Raw genomic sequence first — 18,787 nt, forward strand, 5'->3', positions numbered from 1 at the left:
AACTGAACTAAACGGATCAATTCTTTTTACCGGTCCTTTTGGAAGTTGTCAGCTTGTTTACGGTAGCTTCCATTCCGATAAGGAAAATAAATACTTAAAAACAATCGGTACCATTAAAAGTGATGTATTGTGAGAGAATGACCTATGTCGTAAAGCGAAAAATAAGTACTTAAAAAATAAGAACCTTAGCGAAACAGGACCAAAGTTTGTAAAATGTTCATAACTCATAAAGCTCTACTTTGATGCTTTTGATCTTTATCTTAAGAGCATAAACTTCTAATAATGTAAGGTACAACGAATCCCACAATTGGGTATGTCACTCAATCTTGTGTTCGATCGGCTCAATGCCAAGTTATAGGTTCATATATATTACTGAGAAATCAGTTAAGTCAACAAATACACAAAAGACGAAGAACAATCAAGTAAGAAATAAAGAAAGCAAGACGCATAAATTTTTACATGGTTCCCAAACTAATTAAGTAGTTGAGTAAATTCATGGCTCACCGGTTTTCCTAAATATTAAATGAAGAGAGTACAAGAGTTTCATTGTTTGTTGTGTACAAGTATTTATAGCTCGGGGTTACATAGTCAACTACCGTACCACTCATGTCTATCTTTCGGAGACGCTCCCCCTAAACCCCTGAAACTTGACCCGGAAAGTTGAACCCCTAATAGTCAGCGAAGCATAGGTCAAAGCAAATCAAGCTTCACAAGCAAAACACATATAATTCCAAAAAACATTTGCTTGTGGAATGTGCTCATGTCCTTGTTAACAGTGACCAGATAAAAACTTTGTTTGTAACTTGTACGCAAAACTTTGTTCTCGAATTAACTTGACCAAGAAATGAATCAGTACAATTTTAGGAGATGGGTATAAGTGTGGAATACATTTGTTATCTTGTCTTCTTAACACTAAAAACTTTTATCCAAAATCCAGGAATTATGAACCACCATTGTGTCATTCTAATGATGATTACCCTTAAATTAATCATCCCTAATCTAAATCAAATGATTGGGACTATCAGCCCCACACATGGCCAACTAGTATAATAATAAATTATGCACCTCTCTCTCTCTCCCCTTTTGGATGTAAGTGGTGGGGTCTACCTTTTGCAAGTTGGTTCTAAATCGATGTCTCCTCAGTCCTAAGGCAAAGTGTTTTGCACACACTCAATGAGATTGAATACATTGGACCACATCGAAAATAAAAAGCCTACCAACATAATTTTACAACACAGCTCCAGACACAATTATGTCCTGAACCATTCGATACATATAGACATACGGGCCTCGTTCGTTTTGGAATTTTGGATATGGATTTATAGGTAATGAATGTAGAGAGAAATAAAATAATGATTGAAAATATAGGTAATAATTGGAAAGAGATAGAGAGAAAAATAAAAATAACGATTGAAGAGAAATAAAATAATGATTATAATCCAAAATTCAAAACCTAAAACGAACGGGATCACACATGTTCATCGAACTATTTCAGACACAGTTATATGCGAAATGTCTAGAGTTGTGTTCATTGCTTTGCCCGATCGAAAAAGTGAATTTCTATTTAGAGCTTCATTGTTTGACCGAATGTCATTGCCTTCCCACTTAGTTGCCAGTTGTGATAATGACTAATTCATGTGATAATGACAATAATTCATTTCAGAAACTATTATTTTTGGAGGAGTAGTGCTATACGTACCGACCACATATATATGCGAAAATAGAGTGTTTGGATCGAGCACCCTTATACGCATCGGATGCCGTTGATTACACGAGGGCCCCATCGGTTTTTTTTTATAGAATTTTTGGACAGCTCAGATCGGCCGTCCGATGGCCAGAGTGGGCCCGGCAAGGCCGTCGGTACGATTTCGGGATGGTGGTGGTCGGTACCAATATCTTTACTGTTTTTGGAGGGCTTGTCTCCCGAAGTAGGTATTATCTCATTAAAGAGTCCGTTGCTTTTGTCTGTTAATAGAATGATTAACTTGTAAAGACAATGTTAACTAGCTAATCCATAAGCACATGACATCAAATAAAAGGACTACTCTCCTAAGTTTGCAGATTCAACTCTCACCGGTAAAAATAAAAAAATAAATCGACGGGCAAATGGAGTTCGATTGATTGTTTCAGATCAATTTGAAAAGACATTATTAGAAGTTAATTAAGAAGCAAATAGTAAAGAAAAAAAAGAAACTTCCTAATTAATCCACTGCTCTTTTCATAAGAAACGTATCCTCTGCCCATGTGAGGAGAGAACTATGGGCTGAGCAAATTAATGGCCCTAAGTTTAAATAAGTTGCTTTAACTCCAAGTGGTTTGATGACTAGAACGAGATAGGTTTGAATCTCGTAGACTCGTGATTATTGGTATCTACAAATCGGCTTTAGGTGAGTTGGTACTAAGTTATATAGCTCAAGCTGGTATGGAGGGGCAACGCGACTACATATTATCGAGCTCGGTACCTTGCATTGTCTGGCCCGGCTAGATTCATTTGGCTGAGAGACTCGTGACTATGAATCTCTACAGATCAGTTTTAGGTGAGTTGGAATTGAGTTATAGCTCAAGTTCGTCTCGAGACGCGACGCAATGGGGCTCTACAGATCATTATCGGGCCAGGCTAGATTCATCTGTCCTCTATCTTCAACTTGTAAGAGCCCCTTTAGTCCCACGGGGCTCCCAGCTTGGTACTTAAAATATGTGCTAAAAGAATCAAAGAAGAAGAAAGGAGATTGATTTTGGTGTTCCAAAAATTATTGGCGGCACTCCAAAAGTGGAGTGCCAAAATCAAAATCCAAGAAGAAATCTCTTTTAGTGGAGGAAGTCAACGAACCCCAGGAAAAATGACGTCACCCTCCACGTCAGAAACCAGCTCGTGCAACTCTTTAAGTACCAACTAATTTTAACAACCAACCTCTCACCATTGTCTTTCTCTCTCTCTTAAAAACACAACCAAAACCCCTCAAGAAACTAAGCACCCTCCACAGGCCATGTACGGACACAGCCACCAATCACTAGTCAGTTATACCTCAGCCGACCTCATCGGCAACCTCCCCTTGCTCGACGCGACGGCTTTGCCGCCACCTCTGCTCATCCCTCCGAGCTACGAGTTTGACCCGATGGGAGCGGTGGCCCTGCCGAAGTTGGAGTTGAGTTACAGCTGCAGCAGTGGGTGCAGTAGCTACGAGTCACCAAGCTCGCTCACGAGCTACTCGGTTTTGAGTCCGAGCTTGATGCAGAGGAGCATCAGCAGTCTCTCGCTCCAGAAGAATGATGGTGTCAATGGGTTTCGTCAACTTGTCTCAACGACATCCCTGGGGGATTACGTGGACTCGGAGACTAGTCACGTTAGGAGGGTGTTCAGCACCGGTGATTTACAGGTGAGCCCCATTTCATATACCGGTTAGCAAGTGCACAATACTCGTATACTTCTAAAATGTAACAATACATATTTCAGTAATATCAATCTACCTTCGTACATTTCAATACAACTTCACTAATGCCTGTATTTTCTACCCATTATCCACCGTCCTAAAGCCAATCATACTCCTTTAAATATATGTGGTTTTGAATTGTCTAACTCAGCTACCAATACTAGAGGATGTCATACCTGATCCAGAGTGAGGTTCGATCTCATAGCATAAGAACTAATGCATGTGACAATTTCCGTGCAACAATTCATGCACGTTACGTCAGTAAAGGATCGCCATGTCGTTAACTTCAAGGCCCTGGAGTCAGTTGAGATGCGCACAAACTGGACCGGACATCCGGTTATATAAAAAAAAAGGTAGTGGGTACGTAACTCGTGTAACAAAACGAAGTCTGTAGTTTGGTCACATCAAGTGAGATTCCCTGACTAGTAGCGTCAAGTCATTCACTTGTTTCCTCTCTCCTGTCAACTAGTAGTTCTCACTTCTCATTCATTCACCTTTTGGTTAACTCGGGCCCACACAGGGCACTAAACTTCGATTTTGGAGGCCGATACATTTTGTCCTTTTTCTTTCCGTCATTCTTTCTCGACCACTAATTCCAGTTTTAGTTACTTAAGTTAACCTCGAGACTCTACTTCAATTACTACATTTTTTAATTTTTAATTACTCCATCCAAAAAATAAGGGAAATAAACCAGTTTCAATCAACCAGTGTTTAACTGAATATGAACATCGAATTAGATTACATATTCAAGACAACAACATATATATTCGGTTTTTGCCTTGATTTTTTTACTCGAATTAAACATCGACCAGATAAATAATCCTAGAAAGTTTAAATAAAAAATTGTAAGATATACAATACCTAGCGGGATTATATAACCCCTTCATTTTAGTCCCGTTCAACACGAACCCCTATTTCATAGTAATTTTGTTTTGGGTGTCCCTTTATTGTAAGTCATGTTTATTTCTTTTGAAACAGAGGATTAACATGGTGCAACATTACCATCGATCCGAGAGCCCGTTATCAAATGAGAACCATAGTATTATCGAGGGTATGAGCAAAGCCTGCCGTTACAATCCAGAGGAGAAAAAAGAGAGGATTGAGAGATACAGAAGCAAGAGAAACCAGAGAAACTTCAACAAAAAGATCAAGGTTCCATTCCCTTTAATATGTCCATTTTCCCATCTAAGGGGTCCAATATGATATTACTCATTAGTTGTGTACTTCATTGTAAATCCTGTGAATATAATATTGACACTTTTAGGTTTCACTCTTGAATCAGTATGTATGTAGGAAGACATTGGCAGACAGCAGGCCGCGTATCAGGGGGCGATTCGCCAGGAACGATGAAATCGGAAACAGTTCCCAAAACCAGTGGAGTCAAATGAGAGGGGAAGAAGATTATGAAGATGACGACAATTGGATCCATTTTCTGGACTCGTTTACGGGGAACCTAATTCCTTAAAAACATCCGATCAAGGAAATTCTCTAGTTTGGATGCTTAAGCATGATAGTGTGGCAAGATTAGGTTACTTGGTTTCCCTTGTAATGATGCATTTTAGAAGATATATAAAGCTTTTAATTAGGCAATGCAAAATCTGGTTTGTTGTTGTGTAGTATGAACTACTTTGGAGCTTCAGCCAAAGAAGCTGAGGTTTCTGAAAGTAAGATATTGTTTGTTGAATTAGTCGCCCCTTTTTTTTTTCTAGTGGGGAAGTAAAGGGTCATTGTTCATAATTTCAAGCACGGCCACCTTTTAATTTGACTACATTATTTTCTTGTTAATATGAAGTACAAGGCAACAACCTTTTTTGTTAACATGACCTAAAAGCTAACAATTTTGGTTCTTAACAAGACGTATTAATAGGGTTTTGATCACTATTCCATAGACTAAAGCTTAAAAAACAATAAATATATACCTACAGCATAAGGCTCCCACTTAAAACAGGAGAGAGAGAGAGAGAGAGAGAGAGAGAGAGAGAGAGAGAATAGGGAGCAGGTTTCCCTTATTTTTGCCGATGGGAGGTAGATATGTGATACAAACTACACTAAACAACGCAAGGTATCTTGGTTTTACATCCTTCAATTCAAATTTACGTAGAAAACTCAAAATTAAGGTTAGTAGGATTTGTTATACGTTTGAAGAGAAAGAAAGTGCCAGCAAGAAAATTTCGAATTCACTAAAGTTGGAGTTCCGCAATGAAGTTGGAAAAATCTAAGTCTTTCATCTAAGATTGGACAGCCTTGATGAAAGAAAGGGGCAAAGTGATTCAATTTCTCACACAAAACAGAAGAAGAAGAAGAAGAAGAAGAGAGAGAGAGAGAGAGAGAGAGAGAGAGAGAGAGAGAGAGAGGGGGGGGGGGGGGGGGGTCTTTTTTAGGCACACTCCATTTACTTCCAAATTTGAAATCTCAAACTAATCAAATTCAGATCAAGAGGATGAATAATTTACCTCTATAACTCGACTAGTGGGTGCATACTTTATACCAGTGATCATATAGTGAAGTGTGGGGCTTTACTGAGCCGCTTGTCACTTGAGAATCTGGGATGGATTCTTGATCTAATGGTCAAATTCATGGGACTTGAGGTGGTAGTGGCTCTCATAGAACAAAGGGGCCCAAAGACGCCAAACACTGCGTACCCGCAAGGCCTACATAACATACGCGTTATAGGCACTTCCCCTTACTGGAAAAAAGAACTAGTCAAGATTCATGGCGTTGTATTTTTGCCAAAATAAATTGCGCAAAACATATGAAAAGTTGAATTTCAGGTGTTGAAGGCCTCGTATGGATGCATTTTTATTGGCTTCTAAATTGACTTCTTTTTTGTTTTAATATTTTCTCAATCAGGATTTAGATTTGTGACTTCTCTGAACTTTTAGAGTAGGTTATTCGCCTTTTACAGTTTTTTACCAAAAGCCATCAAAAAAAGCACGTAAGGCTACATTCAAAAGCAGCCTGTAGCATCAAGCAACCCATCAATCCGTTCAACAATTACATTTTTTTCCGGGTACATACGAAGAAGGTTAGAGATTCTCTAACCCAAGGGGCATGGGAAGGGAGTTTGCACGACTCGATCCCCACTACATGTTAGATGTACCCAACCACAGGACCACACATCAGTTTAGGCTTATATGTTTGGGAGAGATTATTTTAAGGCGGCTTTAAATTCTAGATTCTAGATTATAAGTTTTAAGTTCCCATTAGTAGCTACTGTTAGGGTAGGAGATTTTGGTAAGGATCAGCCACTTGATTTTACAAATCCTCTATAGAAGTTAAATATTTGAATAAGCACTATCAAGTAAAAGGAAACAACTACCCACTCTTGGAGGTTATAAACACCAAATTCAGAGCTAACTAAAGGCCCTTTAAAGTGTAGGTTTGGCTTTACAAGTAAAACCACTGTCAAACTTTAATCAAAAAGGCAAAACAATCACTGACATTCTATTAAACTATGTTTAAGCTAATATGTCCTCCATGTTACTGAATCATGAGTTGTAGCTTATAATAATGTGCATGATTTATTGTAATATTTTGGAGTAGATTATGTACCAGACTTTCTTTAGTTAAAGGCAACCTAACCGGGGCGGCCCCAAAAGTGGGGAGGACGGCTTGTTGATTCTTGTCGGCCAGCAGTGTGTTACCCACTAAGTTTATCAATGTTCTTCACCAATTTTGTGTGTTCTCAGAAAGCATTTAAACTAAAGGTTTTTCAGGCTAAATAACAAAGAAGCCGAAAACCAGAAGTGGAACAAAAACCCTACCTTTCATGTATTGCTTAAACATGTGAATTCAGATGATAAGCTAAATAAATTGCAAACAAGTCTAAACAAGTGAGGAGTACATACTCACCTAATATATTAACAGAAACTGCATAAGTAAGAAACCTTACTCTTCACTTTTTGGGGAGAGAACGATTTCCAATACTAGAACCCACAACACACTGCTGAAAGCATATATCACTTGTCTGGCTCCACGAAATTTCCTTGCATAAGAGAGTTGGGTGACTTGACAATTAGCTTTAGAGAGTTGAGTGACTTGACAATTAGCTTTGCCAATCCTGTTAATTCAGAAAAGGCAATGGTAACCAATGATGATACTGGCATAAAAGAAATCAAATTGTAGGCGCTCTGTCTCTGCTTTACCACAAATACATTGACAAGATAAGAAGAGTAAAATAAGGAAGATGGTGAGCACATGGAAAGAATCTGAATCAAGTCATGAAAGTTGTAGAGAGATTGAATACTACTAATAAAATAAGGTCGTAGAGTGCTTATATTTTGTTAGTATCATCACTTGCGACTAGAAATCATTTTAGGCTCAAGTTTGGATGCCCGTAATTGTTAGTGGGAAGAATTTGATTACCAACAATCAAATTCCTAGTAATTCCATACCCGGAGTAATTCTATTCCGACATTTGGATTGAATACGTAATCTTCTCCAGGAATCATTTGTTTTGGGAATTTTTTAAAGTCAAACATTTCCTTTTCGTATGGATTGAGCCGAGAATCTAGGATTCCCATGAGGGTGGGAGGGATCATATTCCTACTTAATTTGGGAATGGGAATCCTGGTTGAATATGTCATTAGGAATCACATTCATGTTCTTGTCAAATTCCAAACGTAGAAAACATGAAAATATGGCCTCACATTCTCATTCCCCTCAAAATTAATGTCATCCAAATTGAGCCTTAGTGTTTAAGTCTAGGATTACCTCGAAATCCATATTCTAATGCTTGAGTGATTTAAACATGGTTCATTCATTTTGGGCAGAGAATCACCTAATACAAATTAACTACGACCAAGGGGTGTACTTCTAGCCCCAAGGGGTGCAGGCGTGCAGCCCTTTCCTCAAACAAATGTGTATTTCCTATCCCATTCATGCACGGAATTGTATGCACCATTACGAGGTCAAAGAAATAGAGAATCATCAAATGCACATCAACTGAAAACGTCAAATCCCACAGACCAAAAATTTTAAAAAGTCCATAATAATTACAAAATAGCTTCTCATGTCTTTGTTTTAGCTGTTCATCCTATATATACAACAAGCAAGTACAGCTTCATAAATAAATTGTGATTCCGGCAAGGTTCCAAAATAATGCACATGTGGAAACTGGAAACTTCAACACCCAGACCCACCCTCACCTTACAAGATTCCTGTACTCTTTCAACTCTCCATATCCTCCTTTCTACCGTTTCTTTTCACCCACCCACCAGCAATATACTAAGCAATGTATCCTACCAAAAAGGCCATGAGTCCGTGATAGTGAGCCCATCTTTTTTCATCTTCGGGTAATAGTTTCCCTAGCGATTAAAGTTAACTTAGGCTTATAGTAGAGGAAATTCCGCAATACTTCTAGCCACACAAGCCAACAAAGTGCCTAGTTCTCCAATCTAATCTAAGGAATCAATGAGTTAAAAATGCAGGGATTCATAGACTGGTATTTGCTTAGTTGAGCATTATCATTAGTTGCAAGAGTTGTGACTTGCGAGAGAGCAAAAGGTAACAATAGCAGAAAGTTAACCCCATCTACACGCCAGATGGTAAGCTCTAAAGATTGTTTTTGGTTTGCCTTATAACCGTTCATACATGCTACCTGGTCTTTTTTTAACTGATGCAACGCACATGCCCGCATTTTCAAAATAAGATACAGTTACCCCTCCCTATTACCTTATGTGGACGTTTGGGGTGGGAAGTGGGAAATTCTGTTTGCAGCCCCTTTTTTTCTTAATACCCACACCTAACATGTTAATTTACCATTCTCTCCATCCCTTTCTCAGTAGCCACTCCTCCCACCTCTCCTTGTCCAACAACCACCATAACCTCCACCTTCACACTTAAACTCTCCAATAAGTCCATGATCATGCTACTTGGATATTATATACGACTATACGTTATTTGCGTTCCAGGTGTTCAAGGCCAAATGTGACAGAGTTGGAGCTAAAATGGAGGAGTTAGACAATGTGGACGTGAGCGAGAAGGAATGAGCAAGGCTTGGAGGCAAAACTGGAGGCAAACGGCCACAAAAGACTTAAATCTGTCCGGTTGCACTTCAAATCCGTCCGGACAAGTCAAAAAAGATCATTCTTGGATTTTAAATACAAGCCATGTGTCCGGTCAAGTATCCAGTCCAGCCAGACATACTCCAACATCCAACCGGACGGATCTAGCCGCCTAGCAGCCTTTTTCCTTGACTTTTTGATATCTTGAAGACCGAACTTAGGCTTGAAGCAACATCTAAGCCCTTGGGGCCATACTAGGGCATATATCTTGCCTTGGAACTCATTTAGATTTGCTTCAAGGTTAAACAAAGAAGAAAGGAGGAGGAAAGAGAAGAGGAGGAGGAGATTGAAGAGAGCATGGATTAGAAGTCTTCTCCTTCCATGGCCGGCTAAACTTTGTTTCTAGGGTTAAATGAAGGTTTCCTTTCAAGTAGCCTGAGTTTTGTATGTATTTTGAGACTATTCTATGAATTATGGTTGTATGGCTTAAGGATAACTTCATTTTTGGAATGAAAGGTTGGAATGTTTCCTACTCTATCAATTTCTTGTGTTTGTATTCAAGACTTCAAACACTTGCATACGTGGTTTGTATTGATTCATGGAGTTGGTTGAGTTAGGCTATACTTGGCAAAACAATGTGTGCTATTAGACGAGCTGTACTTAGATATGGCTCATACTGACAACTGGTATTACACAAAGATATTCTATGCCAATTGGTTTATCCATGAATATTTCGTGATGATTTTGAAGATACGGTAATGACACAGTCACATGTCCTCCTTCTCCACCCCACCACTCATAACCACCCTCGTCTCTTAACCCCATCCCCAAACAACACCAACTGCTCTCAAGTCTCACCTCCACCTCCAACCATCTCCACCTCCAACTTTGGACAACACCAGCCACCATGGCTTCCACCCCCAATCACATTCACTAGTGCCACCAAAGGGCTTTTTCCGCCTATTTTATTCTGATGATCTAAGGTGTTCGAGATCGTAAATCTGATCAATTACCGATTGTTCGCAATTGTAAATTTGGACGATGGTTACTTGAACAGAATAAAAATTCCAAATGATTGTTTGGAACCCTAAATCAGGACGATTATTGATTGCCAGGAATTATAGATCTGAACAATAGTTGGTTGTTCGGAACTAGAAATCCAAACTATTGTTCTATATATGACACTGTAAATACGAGCAAAACCTTAGCTTTTCAAATCTTACAAGGTGGCTATGATGTTGAATTTGTGATTAAAGAGCCTATATAGTCATTAAGGTTTACATGGATGATTAAAAACCTTTCTAACTTAAGTTTTTACATCTCGGGTGAGTTTGTTCAATTGTTCCATACATTAGAGAGTTTGAGCTGGATGTGTAAGGTTGGGTGACATGGAGAAGAGGTTTGAAAATACGACGGCTCAGAGCTGGTGGTGGTGGTGGCAGGATGATGGCTGGAGATGGTGGTGGATGGTGGCAGCATAATACCCGAAGGTGGCAGTGACTAGGCTTGAAGTTGGGAGGTGTGGGTACTGAGAAAGGACAAGGATAATTTGGGAATTAACAAAATATAAATGAATTTGGTGTGGTACTGAAAAAAGGGGGGGAGGGGGGGTAGAATTTCTCGTGGGAAGTGTACCTGGAGTGGCCTTCCAGGAGAGAGCTCAGGGCAGCCTTATAGAGAGAGGGATAGCAGTGGAGAGTGGTAAATCAGAGAATAAGTGTGTTAGGTGTGTATTCAATGTGTATTGAATACTTGTCTTCAATGATGCATCAACTCTTCTTCATATAGGAGCCTTGGAGGAAGGGAAAGCCAGCTGGTTGGCTTCTCCCCATTAATGTGCAACAGAGTATGGGCTGATGGGATTTCACCTTGAGTGGGACTCTCAGAGACTGGTTGGGTAATGTAGGGAGGCGCGTCGTATCATGGGACAGGCAGTAGCTATGATACAAGCTTCAGGTGTCAGCTAGTCAACCGAGATTTTTGATTTTTGATTTTTATCGGTTAGTCAACCGTTATATTGCAGAGATCCTCCCAGGTGTCAGACTTAGATGTCGCGTGACTTAGGCAACGCCCCTCTCTCTCTATGACCAGTCAAGGTCGAGCTCACCTCGTGGAGGTGAGCCTTGACATTCTCTTTGCTCTAGCCTCCAAGCCACATTCCTCCTTAGGTCCCGAGCAAAGTACGTGGGCCCTGCTCCCGCCTAGGTGGTGTTAGAGTCGCCATAAGTTATCGTGGGCTCATGGAGCTATAGATGCATAAGAGATAGGTGAGACCTCATAAAGAGGTATCTTCAGTGAGTGAGCTCCTTTAGGTGATGAGCAATCTTGAGGATGGCACTCATTAGGTGGTGGCCACCTCAATTACTAAAGAGGCTCCTCCAGTAGCAAGGACCTCTAGATACCCACAACTGAAAAAAATAATTACAAAGTAACATAATAACCATGCTCGATACGTGGCTATGACTGAACGTGGCTATGACTGAACAGCTTTAGTGATAAACGGTGGTAACACAAGGTTTAATACCCTTTTGGCTAGTTTTCATTTCCACAACTGATTTCCTGACAACAGAACGCATGAACACATACAAATAAGCTACAAATTCAAGTAACAAAATATAGTAATTCAAAGGAAAACACACAGATATTGCGATCACAAAAAAGAGCACTCTGGGTCTAATAAGAGAGTCATGTTGCAACTTCAATAAACTTGGCCTTCCCCGTAATGAATTCTTTGACCCCACAAAAAATTGGAATACATATCTTCCCCAATTACAAATGTTGAGTCAAAACAAAAGTAAAGAAACCAAACATTGGAGCAACTAGCAACACAACTCAGAAATTGTAAGAGCATCCTCAACTGTTTATTCACGTGCCAATCATCATTCTAATTTAAGGGTGAATACTTACACAGTCACAGCAATTTAGTCTTGGTTTTCAACTTTTGAGCTTTCCTCTTGAAAGGTGCAGGATTCAACAAACGCTTCAGAGGGAATGAAAAGGCTCGGCTAGGTATCCTTCTTCTTGGTTTTACTTTGCCCTTCCCTGCATTTGATGAAATCACGAAAGAATAAGTAGGTGACAGATAAGGACTCAGTAAGGAAAGCTTTCATTGAGAAATTCATGCAGAAGCTTGAATCTTGGAATTGAATGGAATTGCTCTTACTCAGAACCTATCAAAACCCAGTCTTCCCAAAGAAAAGATAAACAAGAGAAAGCAAAAAAGCCACACATTATACCAGAATTAGTCTCAACCTAAGACACAATTGCCTATATAATTAAGGGAGTAAAAATAAATCTGTACTTCAGGAAAAAGTTTATGCAGAACTTAATGATTTTGTGATGAAACCAGCATCCAGAATTGGTAAAGACAATCTGACAAACTTGTTTATGCAAAAGAAAGGGGAAAGACTACCATTTGAATGGTAGTGTATACTTTGTGCTTAAGCAAATAATGCCATTACCTGAGGAATCATTCGAAGCTGGACAATTAACTTCAGCTTGAATATCTATCCTCTTGTGATCTTCAATTACCACCTCATCCGGCGGCTCGCAATTCTCTGCAGGATGATCATCGCTATCTTCCATCTCACGATAAGACTCAGCTGGCAATCCATCAGCAACAAATACTGAATCATCTCTTGTTTCCCTGAACTGTTCTCTTTCCATAAAATCTTCATGCAAACACACCTCATGTGAAGCCGATGATAAATCTACTTTACTGTTGGCATTTTTTCCAATTAAGCCTTCTTCCATTCCATGATCTTGTACACCTAAAATTCCATCCGAACTACATGAAATCTTAGCCTCATCACCCGGGAAGGCAGAAAAATCAAGATCCTTGCATGGAGTTGGATTCTCAACATCAACAATGGCATTACAGGTTGAAGCAATCTCAGTCTCCATTGCTGAAGTGTGAACTTCTGCAGTACTATCAGGTAAGAAAACCCAAGCATCACAATGAGTGATGCAACTCTGGGATTGCAAATTATGCACTTCAGTTCCACGTAGGGATATATCTACATCCAGCCCATTTGAGTTCTTAGGTTCTTCTTCACTGTTGGCGGTATGCATTAAGATTTCCTCAGCATTATCGAAGTGTCTCATAGTAGTAGTGGGGGAAAATGAATCCATAGAATCTTCACAGCTATGGATGAAATGTTGGGATGGCATATTGTATGATGAAGTCTGATCTGCTTTAGCAAGATCCTCGAGAGACTCTAGCTGCTGAGAAACTCCAGTTACTACAATTGGGACATCAGCTCTCCCAACAGCAGACAAGTTTTTACCAACATCCAGTGGCTGCACTGCAGCCTCAGTTGTAGATTTCAAATCACAAACTTGCAACCCACGGGATGGCAAACTATCCACAACTGCCGCAAAGTCAATGGCTTTCACAGTTTTGGATACTTTAGAGGAGGCAGAGAAGGACTTGGCCATGTCATCTAATAGCAAATCACCCTCGCCGCTAGAGATGGGATCCCATTTAAGCCAATCGCTCAAGCAAGATTCCTTGGAGTCAAGTTGCTCCCCTGATGGAATAACTTCAACTCTGATTGCCTCCTTGTAAAACTGTTTTTTCCTTGTAGCATTAGCAATAAGAGATCTGCAACACAATGGAACAAAAACATTTCACCTACATTAATATCAGCACAACCATTCTACAGGGTGAATATTTTGCGAGTTTCCCTACCTACAATTCTTGGAAAGAGCTGCTTTAGCGTGTTCCATAGAGAGCCCAAGCAGCGATGATAAATTTGCAACATCATATGGCCCTCTCAGTTCAGTCACAGAAGAGGCAGCACTTGAGACGATGAGATTCTTTCCTCGAGTCCAATCCACCAGTAGCTGGAAGCACAGAGTCACGTAGATGATCAGGTGATATATGGGGCAATGACAGGGACATAAAAGACCAGAAACTGCTTCTATGGCTGATTCACAGCACAAGTAAAATATGAAAATGGATTGTGATGAGCATCTGATCAACAGACATGGTGAAACAATTGAAGACAAGTAGGAAATTGATTCCGAGTATCTTTCCTCCACTTGCAATCATACCACAAGGAGAATTTGACATAAGCTGGCTGGTTATCATAAATAACCAGCAATCTGGCCAGTTACCAACTTACTACTATAAAATAAAGGCAGGACATAGTTTGTAGCTAACTTACTGAAAAAATCCATTTACAGGCAAACTAGAAAAAGGGCAACTAGAAAATAAATCAATCGTAAACTTCTGTAGTTCAGACGCTTCTAGTACATTGTCCAATATTGCCTATGACTGTTCACAACATGAAACGGTTTCTCTGTAACATACTACTAATTGACATCAAACAGTGTCTTGTTTGCGTAATGTGAGAACTCAAATCTCCAAATAGCAAATACTCCAGCCAGAAGAAAATGCTATCTTCACATAAAAAAAGAAGGCATTCAACTTCCATAACATGCCAGTTACATTCAAGACAAAGGAAACAAACATCTGAAATTGAAACCTGTAACTAATAATAGACGCTCAGTAGATCTTAACTCAACCAATGAGGCTACAAACTTCCTGTTACATTCTGTGTCCACCATGTTACATTCTGTGTCCACCATGTTACATTCTGTGTCCACCTACTGGCTACTTGATGCCAGAAAACTCAACCCCGTTTGTAAATACTCTCAGACTTTTTCTACATGACAATAGCATCTACATGCTGCAATATGGCTTTCGATGCCATCCAATGAGCATATTTGCTGACACTTCTATACCACCCTTGGATTTATATTACAGAAAGTGGAGCAAATATATCCCACCCTCAGCATGATTTGGAGATGGAGCAAGTCTCTAAGCGAGAAAATAGCCTCCCTGCAGAAGGGCAGAACCTTCTGTCATAGACATACATAACCACTATCGGTAAGGTAATGGACATTCCATTTGCAGGTTGCAGTTTTAGGTTACTCTAGGTTTGAGCATTAATGCCACTTGTAATGCATGCAAGCAGAGAATTCAAAGACCATTCAACTTTCACTTATAGACGTCTAATTAGTTTTGGTCTATAGTGCAATTGTTTGTAGCTATGATACATGCACTTGGGTACAAGTATCGGGAAGGAATAAGCATAGAAAATGCCGGAATCATCTAATTCAAATGTTAAGATTTTCTGCACTCATCTAATTCAAATTTTAGGAAGTTCAGTCCCTACAGAATATCCACATTAAGGTAAAGTGTGTCATCACCTTGGCATTTGATATCATTTGTCTCCTCACTTGAGCATCCATGATAAGACGTGAATACGTGATTTCAAAAGAGACACCACGCTGCAATACCAAATACAAAAAACAAATTACCATCACAATAACTCGCACTGTATTCCGCAGTTCCAAAGTAAATCACACAACATCTACCCAAAGCTCTAAATTCACCCTATTGTACAACAGCACTTCCTATGAGTTTATTGGACGTTATTAACACCGAGAAAATTTGACAGAACACAAAGTTCTATCACTATTTGAAGGTGCAAATATACTATAGAATATTCCAAAGCCCTATCACATCATCCAACTAGAAAATCGATCTAGGGTCGAATCTATGTTGAATCTATACAAACCAATGCATGAAGTCTATTTTCAGGAATGCTTGGCCAAACTTTAGACGACAACGCATATATCCAAACAACCAACTTCACAGTCAACTCTGTAGGGACAAACACAACTCATTGACCAAGCAATTGGGCTGAGTTTGCATGGTTTTCATAGGAAAAACTGTGTGAGGTGGTCGGGAGCGTTGGAGGGCAAGGCATACCAGACTATGTAAAGAGACACACTCTAACCATAAGCAACACACTGCACGCATGCTTCACCCTTCTTCTAATACACCACCGTAGTGTCCTGCCCTAATTCTAGCTTACTTCAAAATTGGACTGCCTCACCTTTCTTCTCTGAATCTCTGTGTAGCCTAACTAGGTTCTAGTGGAGCTGTACTAGGTCTCAAGCTCATTGGCTGGGGCGGAGGTATATGGAGGGGGTGTGGCACATGCTACCCCCGGTTCCAAAAAAGAAAACATATTTTACACCAAGTGAAGTCCATTAAGTACTTGACTGTATCCGAACAACTTGATCTTTAAAAAATACACAGTCCGCATCAGAAAAATAATATATCTTTCTTTTTTTTGGCCGTAAATAAAACTAATAAATCAATGACTTCTATTTGAAGCGCACAAGATAGTTGAACCAAGCCTTGGTTCTTTTCTAACAAAAAAGCTAAACTCAAGACAAAGCCTTGTTTTGTGTCTCTTAATATTTTGACAAACAACATGCAACATATAGTAGTAGACTCCCATCAAACATCACCACCTACCTATTCAAATCCTGGCTCCGCCGCAAATATTCATTGTCAATGCACTTCGGTCCTATGATCTAATTCGGATGACTGCAATTTTAACTTTGCAGCCCAAACAGTACATAACCAATCAAGTAAATAACTAAGTTAACTAACCTCAATTGCATCTTTAACCAATCGTTGCTTCAACCTAAAAGGCAGCTTCTCTGAAAAATCAATCGCAATCAAATCCACCTGCACAACAAACACCCCAAATCCAAACAAAACTCAAACAACATCCCCCAAAAAAACGGAACAGTATTATGACAATCCGAACTAAAACCTACACCAGACCTCAGAAGCCTTACACGCTTGCTCGAACGCGTTCTGACTCAAAGGCTTAACAGCGACGACATCATACGTCTTTAAAATCGGATTGCCAGAATTGAGAGCCGCCACCTGAGCCGAGCTGTCGACCACGACCGTCAAACGCGTGTACTGGCGGAATGGGGCGGAGGCGGGGACGCCGAGGACGTGGCGGTGGAGCTTGACGGCGGAAGAGAGAGAAGGCGCGAGTTTGAGGACGGAGGAGAGAGGGAACTTAGGGGTTGCGCAGCGGTCGTGTTCGGACATCACGCCCTTGATCGTGCGGTTGTAGGCGACTCCGGTGTAGCCCAGCTCCATGGCCTTGACGGCGAGTTTGAGGCGGGTGGTTTTTCTGGCGGATTTGTCCGGGACGTGTTTGTCGGATTCGTGGTAGGGGATGTTGAGGTCGAAGAACACCATTGGAGAGAGAGAGAGAGAGAGAGAGAGAGAGAGAAAGGGAGGGAGGGAGAGAGAGGGGCGAGTTGTGCGAAGGGAGTCGAACGTTTGAAATTTCGGTTGAACGGTAGGGTTGATGGGGAGTAGCAGGAAGGAGGGTCATTTGTATGAAGTCCATGTAACACCCCAAAAGTTTGGAATATAACAAATTTCGCGCAAAATTTAGTCAGAATTACAATTTGGACCGCAATGAGTAATTTATCTGGAGCAATTTTTGGTATAGCTGTGCTATTGTTACAGCTATCAGATCACGGGCAATATGTGTACCCGTACGCACAAATCCATTTTGGACCCGTTTAAGGTCCCAGAAAAAAATGATCAGAACATCCAATTTTGTCCCAAAACTGAGAAGAGTTTAAGAGTGGGATTTTCCTCCAAATTAATGGTTATTGGGTTTTCTTCAAGCATTGAGGTGACTGTTTTGTTTAAAAAACCAAGAGGTTTTTCTCTCCTGCAACTAAAAGAACTTCAAATCAATAGTTCAAAAGTTCCAACAGAACCATTGATGGTATGTTGGGGGCCAACTTTTATTAGATACTACAGTTTTTAAAATAACTTAACAATTAGTATTGATGAAGTTAATCACGCATTTAGGTAAGCCACTATAAAGACCAATTGGAGTATAGTCACTTAAGTTAGATATTAAAATTAATCTTGCCACACCCATTAGAGATGTCTTTAAGGGCTTGTTTATTATTGGGAAAAGGAAGTAAAGAAGTGAGGTAGTAATAGAAGGAAAGGAATGTGAGAATAAATCATGTGTTTAGATCCCATTTCGCCAAGTTTCTTATTTTTTAAATACTTATTTATCGCTTTATGAGATAAGTTATTCTCTCATAATATATCAACTTTAATTTAAAAAAATAAGTACTTATTTCTCTTAGCAGAACAGAATTAATAGGGAGAGAACGTAAGGGGGAGAGCTTATCCCTTCTAAGAGATCTTAGCTAACACCACCCCCGCCATAGGATAAGCTAATATGGTTGAAAAAAGACGGAATTTCCTTTCAATCCTTTTTTTGTATTTTTCAATGCAATGTATTAACAAGAGCAACCAAGTAAATTTCACACTATCTACTTTTTTCTACCAATATCAAATACCATCCCATTCCACAAAGGTTATTATTATTATTTTTTAAGTACTTATTGTTTGTTTGACGAGACAGATTATTCTCGCACAATACATCATATTTAATTTGAAAAATGAGTCAAGTATAAGGTATCCTAATTTTA

At 39.7% G+C, this 18,787-nt stretch overlaps 2 protein-coding genes across 6 annotated transcripts; one reads left to right on the forward strand and one right to left on the reverse strand.

Annotated features, from left to right (window-relative positions):
• The first annotated feature begins 2,901 nt into the window (after window positions 1-2,901).
• LOC131321200 (uncharacterized) lies at window positions 2,902-5,222 on the forward strand. Its single transcript, XM_058352229.1, has 3 exons — window positions 2,902-3,377; window positions 4,410-4,583; window positions 4,714-5,222. Exons 1-3 carry the CDS (start codon window positions 2,988-2,990, stop codon window positions 4,894-4,896), a joined length of 747 nt encoding a protein of 248 aa, XP_058208212.1. The 5' UTR covers window positions 2,902-2,987; the 3' UTR covers window positions 4,897-5,222.
• Window positions 5,223-5,813: 591 nt separating this feature from the next.
• On the reverse strand, window positions 5,814-17,627 carry LOC131321274 (protein GAMETOPHYTE DEFECTIVE 1). Of its 5 annotated transcripts, XR_009198470.1 has the most exons (9): window positions 17,088-17,577; window positions 16,911-16,988; window positions 15,653-15,733; window positions 14,127-14,281; window positions 12,898-14,039; window positions 12,344-12,478; window positions 7,455-7,491; window positions 7,284-7,424; window positions 5,814-6,117 (listed from the first exon to the last, which is right to left on the reverse strand). XR_009198470.1 is itself a non-coding variant. In XM_058352302.1 (7 exons), the coding sequence occupies exons 1-6, from the start codon at window positions 17,517-17,519 to the stop codon at window positions 12,348-12,350; spliced, it is 2,019 nt and encodes a 672-aa protein (XP_058208285.1). In that variant the 5' UTR covers window positions 17,520-17,627; the 3' UTR covers window positions 7,179-7,491; window positions 12,344-12,347. The 5 variants fall into 5 exon arrangements, 1 of the variants encoding a protein (XP_058208285.1); XR_009198465.1 differs by having other exon boundaries at window positions 5,815-6,082; window positions 7,284-7,491; XR_009198463.1 differs by having other exon boundaries at window positions 5,815-6,117; window positions 7,284-7,491.
• Window positions 17,628-18,787: the final 1,160 nt, after the last annotated feature.

The sequence above is a fragment of the Rhododendron vialii genome, chromosome 1a, assembly GCF_030253575.1.
Source record: "Rhododendron vialii isolate Sample 1 chromosome 1a, ASM3025357v1".
NCBI lineage: Eukaryota > Viridiplantae > Streptophyta > Magnoliopsida > Ericales > Ericaceae > Rhododendron > Rhododendron vialii.

Coding starts and splice junctions, on each gene's coding strand:
- LOC131321200 (XM_058352229.1), top strand. CDS start 2,988: ATGTACGGACACAGCCACCAATCACTAGTCAGTTATACCTCAGCCGAC. Junction 3,378..4,409: donor TCAGCACCGGTGATTTACAG/GTGAGCCCCATT, acceptor CTTTTGAAACAG/AGGATTAACATGGTGCAACA. Junction 4,584..4,713: donor ACTTCAACAAAAAGATCAAG/GTTCCATTCCCT, acceptor CTCTTGAATCAG/TATGTATGTAGGAAGACATT.
- LOC131321274 (XM_058352302.1), bottom strand. CDS start 17,519: ATGGTGTTCTTCGACCTCAACATCCCCTACCACGAATCCGACAAACAC. Junction 14,282..15,652: donor AAATGATATCAAATGCCAAG/GTGATGACACAC, acceptor CTGTGCTTCCAG/CTACTGGTGGATTGGACTCG. Junction 12,479..12,897: donor AGCTTCGAATGATTCCTCAG/GTAATGGCATTA, acceptor CATCAAATGCAG/GGAAGGGCAAAGTAAAACCA.